Genomic DNA, 13,380 nt, shown 5'->3' with positions numbered 1-13,380 from the left:
AGTATATGACAAAGAGTGATTTAAAAGAAAAAGTTGACTTCCTTTAACCAGAGCTGTATATACGTGGCAACAAACACTGATCCTTTCTTTCCTGGGGACTTACCGCTCCTCCCAGCTTCTTGGTTTCATACCTGTGGAGCAAAGCCAGCCAGCCAAGGCTCCGGACGCTCGGGAGGTCTTCGTGAGGAATAAATCCACTTGATTCGGGAATGACACCAGGGCATGTTTTTGCATCCAGGGGATTTCCATCTAAATCACAGACACTCACGGAACAGCCCCTGGCTTGAGAATGTTCTCTCGTGAATGAGTCTGGAATGCCTGATTATATCACCCCCCCTCACCTGTGTATATTCCTGACCACAGACGGCAGTTTTCTCATTAATCAAAGCACGCGAAAGTGCTTGTTGAGCAGCTTCTAGATGCTCTGCCTCTGTGCATGGGCACAGGCACTCACGTGCACACACCTTACACATGCACACACCTTACACATGCACACACCATACACGTGCACACACCATACACGTGCACAGTACACATCTGGTTTCTGTTGTCGAACAGGAAGATACAGCCTCAGAGAGACTCAGTGATCAAATCCAAATCGTTGGAGGAGCCCTTTGGTTCTAAGCGCTAGTTTCTGTGGCAGAGCTGAAAAATAACAAAGTGCCTAAAATATGTATCCATTTGGAGAGCTCACTGCCTCACCTTACAAAATTAACCTTTGAAATCTAAAAATAGAATAGCGGCGAAACTGGTTTACTGCCAGCACTGAATGCAAATAATCTTTTAGCAAAGGAAATGATCAAAGATGCTGAAATGTTACAGAGACCACCGTGCCATAAAGATCTTCGTGCTCAAATGACAGTTAAATACACCATTTTAAATTTAGTTATTGAACATATTGAATCGCCAGCATGTGACAGGCACCCGTCTCGTGGCTGGAGATGCATCCGTGAACAGAGTCTGTAAAAATTGCTGTCCATGTGAACCTGACATTTAATGGTGGAGAGAGAAGATAAATAATAAACATGAAAAAAAAAATCAACTCTGTAGTATTAACAGTTGAGTGATGTCGAAAAAAACAGAACAGGATCAGGAGGACATTAGGAAGAGGTCTTACTTTCTAACCATTGTGAGTGTGTGTGTGTGCACGCGCGCGCGTGTGCACGTGTGTGTTCTGTGACCCATTGTAGTAAGAGAATGAGTGAATCGGCCTCCTGCGCTCAGTCTCCTGTCTGCCCCTTAAACACTAGCTTCCCTCAGGCGTCTCAGACTCTGAGCCCTCATTGAACATCCTGCCTTATTTGGTTAGTGACCCCTAAGTCAGAACGTTCCAGCCTGCTCTTCTTTGCCTCGGTCACTGCTCTTTGTTGATCCTAAGCTTTACCCCCTTTCCCTGTCCCTATTAAGTTTCGCTTCAAGCACATGCTCCCTCTGGCCTGCTCTATTACAAAAGCCGCTCAGCGGTCCTGCCTTCCTCTGTCTTCGTGGGCACCATTTCCTGTGAATTCCCGTTGCCTATCGGAACCAGCATGGTACTTTGAAATGCATGTCATCATGTCTCTGAGAGGCAGAAGACCCAATTTTTCGTAGAACCCAATACCAAGTCCAAATTCAGCACAGCACGGGAAGCCCACGACCTCCAGGGCCCCGCTTCAACCCTCTGTGCACCCACGCTGCTGCCCTCCCGCCATGCGCACACACTGCCTTCTCCTGCCTGTTCTTCCGCCACCAGCCTGGGCTGTGTCCATCCGCCTTCCACTGCCCGTCTGCTGACGTTCACCCGCTGGACCCTCTACGGACATTCCGTGCTGTTGTAAATACCACAGTTGAACACTGAATGTGAGGCCACGCAGTTATATTTTGTTTGTATCAGGGGTCAGCCAATTATGGCCCTTGGGCCAGATTTGGTTTCGCATGTAAAGTTTTACAGGGATCCAGCCAGACCCATTTGTTTGTAGAATGTCTGTGACGGCTTTTTCACTCCAGTGGCAGAGTTGAGGAGTTGCAAGAGAAAATACATTGCAAAGCCTAGAATGGTTCCTATCTGGTCCTTTACAGAAATAGTTCGTCAACTCCTGATCTGTATCTGATGGCCTCTCACAGTAAATTTTCAGATGCTAGAGTGTAACGGTGAAATAATTTATGAGTCAGTAATTGGATGCACGAATTTTTGTTATGCAATCAATGCAATTTATTGAGTTACTTCAATAAATTCAATACCTTTGTTATTGACCTTTGAAAGATAATCAAAAAGTATTGAAAGAAGAAAGGAATGAGTGAGTCTTGGGGAAAAAAAAAAAGAATGTCGAAAACCTACATCCAGTCCTTGAGGACTTGAGAGGAAATCAGGCGTGCTGGCCACGCTCCTCCAGTAAAGGAGCAGGTTCAGCTAGACAGCTCTTCCAGTTAGCAGTATGGTGAAGCCAGCTTTTTCCAGAGGAGGGTGAGTGAAGATTGTGGCAGGCAAAGAGAGCTCTTCTCAATTTGATAAGGGAGATTAATCCCAGGGAGGGTATTGGAAATATGAAGTAGCCGTTGCTATTCATTTGTTTTCCTTCCCGCAAACATCCCAGTCACCTCTTCCAAATGAAGACTGCCTAAAACCCAAACAACAGCATGAACCAGGGAAGAGCAAAATAAAAGTCTTAAAAATTAGTAGGGAAATCAGGCTTGCCTGGTGGAAGACACTCACCCCACATGTCCTGGCAATGGGAGGTGAGGAAGCCCCTGAGCTCAGGCCTCGCTTTGCTTTCTAATTACGGCCACTTCTCTTCTTCTTGGCTTCAAAACCTCTGCCAAGTTATCAACGAGAAGAGGAGACAGCACCCTTGACTGCTAGGCTCCGTCACCATTTTTCCCAGTCCCTGAACCTTGTAGTAGTTTATTTTGTGACTTAGGAGTTAAGATTGGTGTTTGGGGGTATCTTCTGTTTGTTTGTTTGTTTTGGTTTTGAGTGAGTAATCAGGACACCTGGGATCAAAGGAGCGGAGAAATGGAAGGTAACGGCCGCATAAGTATTTTAAGTACATTTGCCCTCTTTTCCTCTGTGACATGAATCTATCTCCTTCCCATAAACTGGATGATAAATTTGGTTTTTGCAAACTGCTGTCTCCTTTCCCTAATAATACCGTCTTTTTGTAGACAAGGAGGAGATAAGCAAAACTCAGCAATGTTACCATGAAAATATAACAACTAACATATGACAATATATAACATTATATAATATTTTAGAGCATGTTAATCACTGTAACTAGCATTGTGTTTTGCTCCTGTTTCAATTTTAGCTAAGTCTGCCTTATGCACACTAGACCACCTTAAATGCATAAAGAGAGCCTGGGAGATTGTTACTGTAAAAAGACCCCCTAACCCCCTTATCACAGTAGCTGCGTATGACCTTGACTTCCTCAATGACCTCTGAAATAACACACGTGGCATTTTAAGGTTCATTAGGAGCAAGTAATCATGGTTAACCTTCTTTCCTAAATAATTAGCATTCCAAATGCAAGTCTAAACCGAAAACTAGGATGTGAGTTGTTAATGCTACTTCCTGTTGGAAATCACCCACACGTGTGAAAAAATGCTTTCAAACCTAGGATGATATGAAAACATTAACTTTAAAAGTGTCTTTTCTGAGGGAGTCATAGCAGCATAAAAATATTGTCTATTCCTTTTGAAACATGGAAGACAGGCTGTGGAAAATTTCCACTTGACCCATACTTCAAACATCCCGTAATATCTCTACAGTGTCAAATATGGGAGATTTATTTTTAATACCTTCTATAGCGATAACACACGTGGGTTAGGTTCAAGAGAAAATAAGGAAAGCAAAAGATGAATGGATGCGGAGTTTCACTAACTAACGTCCATTTCAAAGGCTGCACATCGCTGGGTTACAGCTTGCGCTTAAATGTTTTGAGTTTCAGCGATTCAGCAACATTGCTCTTCAAAGCATGTTGTTATCAAAAATGTTAATAATACGTTTGCTCAGTTTTAACAGCTTTATGATGAATGTGAAGACTTCAGACATTCTCCTCTTTCTTGAGAGGGCTTGAGGACATGTCAGCATCGTAGAGTGTGGATCAGGCATCCCCAAACTACGGCCCCGCGGGCCGCATGTGGCTCCCTGAGGCCATTTATCCGGCCCCCCGCCGCACTTCCAGAAGGGGCACCTCTTTCATTGGTGGTCAGTGAGAGGAGCACTGTATGTGGCGGCCCTCCAACCGTCTGAGGGACAGTGAACTGACCCCTTGTGTAAAAAGTTTGGGGACCCCTGGGTGGATTCTAGAGCCGAACTCCCTGGACTTAAATCCCAGCCCTGCCTTGCCCTTACTCTGTCTCACTATGTACAGCTCCCTTCACCTCTCCCAGGCGTCTCAGTTTCTTCATCTGTAAAATCTGGATAATAATCGTAACTACCTTGTAGAAATTTTAGTGAGGATTAAAGGCATTGATACATGAGAAGACCCGAGAATAGTGCCTCACACACTATAAGCAGACATTTATTTTATTACATACAGGCACACATATATATTTACATACAAATATAGATATATAAATTATAAGTCCCTATTCTTCATCTGAGGTGAACCACTCCTCAAATAACCATCATCTGCATAGTAAGTTTTTGTTCAGTTGACTGTCAGCATAGGAACCACAGAGAGGAGAATGTCAGGGTCTTTCTTCCCCGGGTAAATGAGAAGCACGGTTATCGCACTTAAACAAAGAAACAAAACCATGAAAACAGTCTTCGCGGACTGTGGAGTCCCAGTGTGTTTATTGTGGGCCTGTCAGCACATGATGCATCATCACGTCTTTTGCTGAGTTATCAAACGCAGCCCACGCCGGAGAGGGACATCAGGAATGCCTTTCTGGGACTGCAGTTTGCATCTCTGGCCCTGCTGGTCTGGGGCTCCCATTAATAACTGCTGATATGCTTTGCCATCCCAACACACAAGGAAAGAGGATTAACATCTGTTGTGCTAAAAATAAACATGGACACTAATATTTCTTGTAGAGGACATCTTTGTTTTACCAGGTTTAATTCAGTAGCTTTCCTTTGTTTATATAGGGATTTAAGCATTTTGCATGGTCCCCCATTGGAAAAATGTTAAAACGTTCAAAGGACTGTGCTCTGAAACAGTGATGAGGCTCTCTGTAAAATGTCACAGAGCCCTAAACTCACTATTTCTGAAACACCATCTTAGTTCTTACTGTGAATGACTTCTTGTCTAAGTCAGGGGTAGTCAACCTTTTTATACCTACCGCCCACTGTTGTATGTCTGTTAGTAGTAAAATTTTCTAACCGCCCACCGGTTCCACAGTAACGGTGATTTATAAAGTAGGGAAGAAACTTTACTTTATAAAATTTATAAAGCAGAGTTACAGCAAGTTAAAGCATATAATAATAATTACTTACCAAGTACTTGATGTCGGATTTTCGCTAAGTTTGGCAGAATAAATCTTTATAAAACAACTTACTATAGATAAATCTATCTTTTTTTTTTAAATTAGTTTAATATTTGAAAGGATGAAAAAGGAAGGCATAGTGGAGAATGGTTGATCCTTGGTAAAAGAGAACTTTACTCGGCAACAGATAAATCTATCTTTTTATTTATACTTTGGTTGCTCTGCTACCACCCACCATTAAAGCTGGAGCGCCCCCTAGTGGGTGTTAGGGACCAGGTCAACTACCACTGGTCTAAGTGAAGAAACTTATTCTGTTTTTTGTAATTAAGTTACCAGGAGAATCATGATTTTTTTAAGGAGTCCAAAACAAAGAACTATAAACTCTCTTAACTATGGTAGTTTTTAAGCTCCTAATCATTAAAAAAAATAATGTATCCATATTTTTAGATTCCATGTTTAATTTTCAGTCACTGTGACTAAATGTGGAGTAGAGCATTGAAAAACAAGACCGTGTTTTCATTCTGAGGCACAACTTTGCCAGTTTACAACGTCATGGTCTTAGAAGCTGAGGCACAGCCCAGTGTATTACATTACAGTCGAGTTGTCAATAAAATAAAAGAAAGAATAATGTCATTCAGCATAGCTGACCGGATTATTTGTGAGAATTAACAGAACAAAGCCTTCCTTGGTGCTCTGAGTAAGAAATATGATTTGCGGTTCATCTCACAGGTGCTCACTATGTATCTGTCTTTCTTTAGGCCGGGACTTCTCAACATCAGCGAGCCCGCTGCCCAGCCGTGGTTGGCGGACACGTGGCCTAATACCGGGAACAGTCACAACGACTGCTCCATCAACTGCTGTACCGCCGGCAGTGGCAACAGTGACAGCAACCTGACCACCTACAGTCGCCCAGGTTAGAGACCCCTGGGCATCGTGACAGATGGCTTTCCCTCTGTCTACCTTGGAAGGGAAAATTTGATCAACGGTTCAGCGGGTTATTGACTAGGGGTTAGCAGGCGAGACTGTTTTAGTCTTTCCATCCCTGGTTCCTCACCCCTCACTCTCTCCCACGGAAATGTTTCCCAGGGCACGATGGGAAAATGGAGAATAGACACTCCCAGAATAGGAGGCAAATTAGGAAAGATGAAATTATGTAAAAGTTTTCATCTTCCTAAGAATGTTTGTAGTCCTAATGTTTCATTGTAGTGAATGAAGTTATTTTCAATATGTGGGGAATAAAACATCAAAATGTCAATAAATCTATACTTTTGAGTAAACCAAATTCTTTAATAGCGGTAAGATTAATAACAATAATAATAATAATAATTGTGCAACAATAATGAACATTTTAAATGAACTGAAATTTAGAAACACCTTTTTATAGCATGGAAGTAAACCCTGAACATGTAAGAAACACATGGTTTTGCAGATGGGTAGCAGACATTTATTTTGTATGGTGTGTTTCTGGTTCAGAAATAAGTGTAAGTAAATGACTTTCCTAAAAGTTCATGCTAAACTATGGATGTATAGTATGTAATATTTGAAGGGATAAGCAAAAAACTACAAATGAGTTTTATTAAAGAAACTCTCAGTATTCACAAAGTAAGGAATATTAAATGAATCATAAAGGATCAGAAGATATGACTATAGAGGCAAAATTTCCTATTGAATTAAGGAACAAGGAAATAGAAGGTCATCTTTAAGTAAAGATGTTACGTATTTTGAAGACCAATCATTGCATAATCTGTGACTCTTACCTTGCTGGTCCCATTCGATATGGATATGAACACAACATATCCATGTGACTTGAATCCCGAGGTTCATATTCTACTTGTCCAGACAGATAGATGCTCACAGAATTATCAATAAAAGCAAGACGATGCTGAGCTTTATAGGAGAGGAAAAAAAATGACAATACTCATTTAAATTAATGGGTGGAGCTGTGTTGTTCCAATATGGTAGCCTCTGGCTATAGGTGCATCTTTAAGTTTAAATTAAACAAAATGCGATTTAAAATTCAGTCCTTCATTCTTAGTAGCCACAATCAAGTGCTCAGTGGCCACTGTACTAAACAATGTAGGCTGGAACATATTGTCACCTCAAAGTCCTGTTGACTAGCAGACACGTGGAAAGACTGGGGAAGAAAAATAAGATTGCCAAATCTATATGGCCTTTCATACTATTTCTTAACCCCTATTAAATAAACCTTAATTCCTAGCAATTAGAAATTAGAATTCCTAAAGCCCAGATGAATCAAATATTTCTTCTCCCTGATCCCTTATTCTTCAAAAGCCAAGTAGTTGAATTTAGTATTATAGAGAAATTATAAACTTTTCCTAAGGTTATATTCATGTTTACATCTTCAATAGCAACCATATTAATTTATCATTTTTTAAAATGTCCAGTTGAAAACCAGTCTTTATGGTGACCTGTTAATATCGGTGCCTGTGAACTACATGAATAACATAATGTGTTTTTACCATTGTAATGTCACTAATCTTTTTATTTAAAAATGTTTTACTTTTGATATTATTACGTTACTTCCTCCTGCTTTTTCAATATTTTTTCACCTGCTGGCTTTAAATATTTCTTTACATATATCAGTTATTTCATTCACAAATATTCCAGTGAAAAAAAGGAAAATTCGTCCCTGGCCGGTTGGCTCAGCGGTAGAGCGTCGGCCTGGCGTGCAGGGGACCCGGGTTCGATTCCCGGCCAGGGCACATAGGAGAAGCGCCCATTTGCTTCTCCACCCCCCCCCTCCTTCCTCTCTGTCTCTCTCTTCCCCTCCCGCAGCCAAGGCTCCATTGAAGCAAAGATGGCTCGGGCACTGGGGATGGCTCCTTGGCCGCTGCCCCAGACACTAGAGTGGCTCTGGTCGCGGTAGAGCAACACCCCGGAGGGGCAGAGCATCGCCCCCTGGTGGGCAGAGCATCGCCCCTGGTGGGCGTGCCGGGTGGATCCCGGTCAGGCGCATGCGGGAGTCTGTCTGACTGTCTCTCCCCGTTTCCAGCTTCAGAAAAAAAATAATAAAATAAATAAATAAATAAATTTTTTAAAAAAAAGGAAAATTCGAGGGAAATTGAGATAGTAGAGCAATCGTGTTATTCCAGGCATTACTTAATTAAATTACCCTGGTTACTTGTGATTTATTTTGCCATCCATATCGTCATTCTTGAGGTGTCATTATAAAAACCAGGGGGAAAAAATGTGATTAACATCTTTTTCTAACAATGATTATCCTACATGAGCAAGAGAAGAACTAATCCAGTTTTCCCGAGCGCTATTGACTGTCACTCCTCTGTTCCTCACATCTTTCGAGTGTAGGTACTTTATAAAATATTTAAATCTCATGCTCTTACGATAGGAGGGCAGAGTTCTTTCGTTCTTTCTTTGGATTCTGCACTTACATGCTTTGTTCTCTAGCTTCAGTAGCTAACCAGTAGCTTTGAATAGTTCAGTTACTCCATATTAGATATCTTTGAATTTGACAAATAATGATATTTATGTCTATATTAATTTGGAGGAATTTCCATTCATGGGGTTGTTAAAGGTTTTTTTTTTTAAATTGGGCAGATTATTTACTACATGGTGCTAGCAGAAATTCGATATTATTTAGCCTATGTATAAATTCTGTGTGACCTCCCTTATTTCCTCAGTTTTTAATTGCAATCTTTAGAAGGTACATGTAAATAGTCAGCCCTTTTCACGGATCTCATTTAAGCCTGTTTGTTCTTTACGTAACAATTTGTCACTCACAAAGCTGCTGACAAAGGAATTTCAAACGCATAACCATGGAGAATGACTTTTTTCCTTTTCCTCTCCGTTGCACGTAGCTGATTGTATAGCAAATTATAACAACCAACTGGATAACAAACAAACAAATCTGATGCTCCCTGAGTCAACTGTTTATGGTGATGTGGACCTTAGTAACAAAATCAATGAGATGAAAACCTTCAATAGCCCAAATCTGAAGGACGGGCGTTTTGTCAATCCATCAGGGCAGCCCACCCCCTACGCCACCACCCAACTCATCCAGTCCAACCTCAGCAACAACATGAACAACGGCAGCGGGGACTCCGGCGAGAAGCACTGGAAGCCGCCCGGGCAGCAGAAACCGGAAGTGGCCCCGATTCAGTATAACATCGTGGAGCAGAACAAACTGAACAAAGGTGAAGAGCGTTGCCTCCCTTCCCACCCTGTTCTGTATTGGTGTCCTCAACCCTTCAGACAGGCCCGGCTCTAAGGCGCAGGTGAACCCTTTCCTTTGTTACAACGAAGGTTGATCTTATTTCTTTGGTTTCAAAAACTTCCCGTGTCAAGGAGGGTAATTAGCACCACAATAACCTTGGAAATTGATTTTAAAATAAAAAGTAAGTATTTTCCAATGGTTTTGCGATTAATTTCAATTTCATCGTAGGTGAGGGATTGCTTGGGACGGACCATCTTTTATTCATGAGGCAGATGCACACCCGTCACAATGCCTCACATTTTAAATAAATAGACTCTCCCATTTTTTCCACTCAAGGATGGAAGATAATTGCTTTTATATGGTCGTAGAAATGAATGGCATTTTATACCAAACAGAGGAAAAATAATTAGATTGAAATAGAGAAGTGGTTCCATTTGTCGTAGCTCCCTGCCCCTCGCGTGGTTATTGAGACGGCGGCTGTGCGTGGATGATTTCAGAACCGAAGTTTCTTGGGCCGGCTTGATTGAAGTCTGTCAGGACAGAACCTAAAATAAATTGAGTTTAGTGTTCACTTGTCGCAGCAGAATGGTATTTTATGGCCAGAGGGGAATGTTTCCCTATCGTAATATGTGTGAGCTTGAAGAGAATGCCATTTGATTTCTTTGTACTCCTTCGGGCTACTACTTTAATAACGTGATTTGCAAATTTCTACCACAAAGAAAAAAAGGCATTGCTCTCATTTGAATAAATCGGGCAATTCTGTACAACTGTCCAGTTAAAAGATACATTTTATTGTAGATCATTAGAGACACCGATTTATTTTATTTTCTTTAGGCTTGAGCCAGGACTTTTTTTTTTTTTTTTTTTTTTTTCAAAAATAAAACAGATTACAGTGAGAGATTTACAAAAGATAGCGTAAGCCCACACTTTTGCTGAAGTTAGTGTGCTTGTATGTTTTACTTGAATCGTACACTCGTCCTGCTTTTTTCTGAGTTTAAGAAAACACTTGGTTGGTGGCGTCATAACCCCATTCAATAAATATTTATTAAGACGCTTGCACCAGGCCATGACAGAGATGGATGGGACAGGTCTGCAATCACGGAGTTTACAGTGGGGATTCAGAACGATTGTTATGTTATCCCTCCGCAGTCTGTGACAGTACTGTGGACTTTGGGAAGGTCTGACGGGCCTCTGAACAAATGTTTCAGAGCTCTGATTTATTGTCTATACTGCCTGTAAACAGACTTGGTGTGTCAAACTCTAATAACGGTCCAGGCGTGCAACTAGACGGACACATCATTGCTCATTACATGCCAGTGGCGAGTTTATTATTTGGACTTTCCCCTCTGCCTCTGTGGCAGATTGCAATACTTTGTTCTCTTATCGTGGACATACTTTTATCAGATATAATCTTGCTGACAAGTTTCAGTTTTATATTTTCTTTTCCTTACTTTTTTATGACTTAAAGACGTATTTTCCTGATTTTTTATTGTTGAAATGATTTTGTTACTATATTTAAAGAGATAGGAAGTTCAGCAAATCTGGTTATTCGTCATAGCTGCTGTATAAAGAATTTAAGGAGAAGAAATAGTCTCTGATAGGATTTGCTCACACCTATGTTTTGTCTGATTTCTGTTAGATGATGTAGAACTTGAGTTTTATAAATCTTGGAGACATGTTTAAAGGTCTTTATTTTTTCTTGATTTTTTTTTTCCCTCTGAAACACGTCCATACATCTAGGCAAGCGGGCAGCATGATGGTTTAAAAGCCTAATTCTTGATAAATGATTGAGGCACCAAAGAGAAAATAAATGTTTAATTTTGATTTTTTTCATCTCAAATGTCTAGATTATCGAGCAAATGACACCAATCCTCCAACTATCCCGTACAACCAGTCTTACGACCAGAACACAGGAGGCTCCTACAACAGTTCCGACCGGGGCAGCAGTACATCCGGTAAGTATGGGGAACCAAGAAGGACGTTGTCTCCTTTCAAAAGACGCTGCGCTCCAAGTCCGTGAATCGAATGCTCCTGAGCTGATGTGTGTATGGGACATGTCTGTCGCTTTATAGAATCTGCATCTTCCAGGCACGGGTCTTGTCTCTGCAATTTGAAAAGCAATCCATTCAGTAAACCATTTTATGTTCTATTTGGTAACTAAGATTGAGGGTCTTGTTTCCTCCTTGTTGAGGAGCGTTTTAGTAAAGTCAGAGAAGTATGAAGTAGTCTTTAAAGGCTGTTAAACTTTCCCCACCCCCCACTATCAGCCCAAATAGAAATGAAAAATATTGCACAGATAGTTTATCTGCTAAATATTGCCATTTGAAACAAGGCTGTAAAAGCACACAGAACGCTGGCACTTGAGGAAAATCAAAAGCCGCAGAGACAGGGTGGTGAGAGCTCAGTACAGTTGGAACCTACCTGACTTTATCATCTCTCTACTCCCTCCGTTCTTGCTCTAAGACCTCAGAAAGCCACCTCGCGGTTGACGGTTGATGCAGGCAAGTACCTCCCAAACCACCCTGAGGCCTCTTCCCTGCGGTCTTCACGCTGGTGCAGCTGTTTGCCAGCTGTTTTCCTGATCGAGCTACAGATGGGAGCTTGCTGATACTTAAGTCCTGTTTTTCTAATTAAAGGCGGTTCATTATTGGAACTAACATGTGGCAAGTCACACCACAGTGAGAACAAAACCAATTGATCTTGAGTCTACGATGTTTCCCCAGGACAGGGTAGAAATATCACTTCCAAGCATCTGGCTTCAAATTGCTGCTAGGTGCTTTTAGCCAAGTGTCCCTGCCCCTCTTCTGTAGGGAGTGTGGCGTCTGCACTCTCTGGTCTTGCCTTGGAAGGCATGCTGATTTCGTGTTTTCTAACCTGTGTTCTCTCAGTGATTGAAATTGTTCCTGTCTGAGTTAAAGCAGCTTAGAAATAGCTCTTTATTTTGTAGATCTGCTCTTTGTTTGATTTCCTTAACAACTAAAATTTAATGATTAAATGGCTTTTGCGCTTTTTCTTAAGTAAACCCTGAATTCCCAGAACATTTTCCAAGATCTCCTCTTGTGAACGCTGTAGGCAGAGCGTTAATATTGATGTCCCCCCGCCGTTTCATCTTTGAATTCTTAGCCGCTTTGAAAAATCATGACTTAATGGGAAAAACATGATTCTAGGTTATTAATATTCCGTTGACTTTCTCCATCCCTCAGCATAGACACCTAGATCCCGATGTTCTCCTGCTCTTCATTATTATTAGGTCTTCCGGGGACATGTGGTGAAAAGACACAACAATGTGAAACGAGGTAGCCATTAGGAGAGCGCAGGAAGCGGGCAGATGAAGTGGAGGAGAGATGTGTGATGCTGGGTCTGAGGAGGACGGAGGGAGCTGTTGCAGTAGATGCGAGCCAGGAAGTCAAGAGGAGGGCTCTGGGGGTCGGCCACGCCCCGGCACGTGCCCAGCCATTCCGGGACAGGACCGCTGAGCGTGGGAGAGAGAATGGGGACACACAGCAGCTCTGGGGGTCGGCCACGCCCCAGCACGTGCCCAGCCATTCCGGGACAGGCCCGCGGAGGAGCGCGGGAGAGAGAATGGGGACACACAGCAGAGGCCTCACGACCATAACTTGTTAACAACAGCCTGTCCCGCCCCTACCAGGGCAAGAACGTCCGGCTTAGCCAACACTACCATCTGACTGAAAAATTCCCAAGTGACTTCAAAAAATAAGGCTCGTGTAACCTGTTTCATATGCCGTGTAACTTGGAGCTATTTCAGAGAGATTAAAATAAAA

At 41.9% G+C, this 13,380-nt stretch overlaps 1 protein-coding gene across 6 annotated transcripts in view; it reads left to right on the top strand.

Annotated features, from left to right (window-relative positions):
- Positions 1–13,380, top strand: part of ROBO1 (roundabout guidance receptor 1) — a 1,145,453-nt gene that overhangs the window by 1,097,514 nt on the left and 34,559 nt on the right. For 4 of the 6 annotated variants that reach the window (XM_066346778.1, XM_066346773.1, XM_066346772.1 and 1 more), the window contains 3 exons: positions 6,165–6,319; positions 9,243–9,578; positions 11,446–11,553. In XM_066346778.1, the coding sequence (XP_066202875.1) occupies positions 6,165–6,319; positions 9,243–9,578; positions 11,446–11,553 (599 nt within the window). The remainder of the gene's footprint in view (positions 1–6,164; positions 6,320–9,242; positions 9,579–11,445; positions 11,554–13,380) is intronic. The other 2 variants (XM_066346776.1, XM_066346775.1) reach the window with 1 other exon arrangement.

Source organism: Saccopteryx leptura, chromosome 8, assembly GCF_036850995.1.
Source record: "Saccopteryx leptura isolate mSacLep1 chromosome 8, mSacLep1_pri_phased_curated, whole genome shotgun sequence".
Classification (NCBI taxonomy): Eukaryota; Metazoa; Chordata; class Mammalia; order Chiroptera; family Emballonuridae; genus Saccopteryx; species Saccopteryx leptura.
This window is presented reverse-complemented; position numbering and strand designations above follow the sequence as displayed.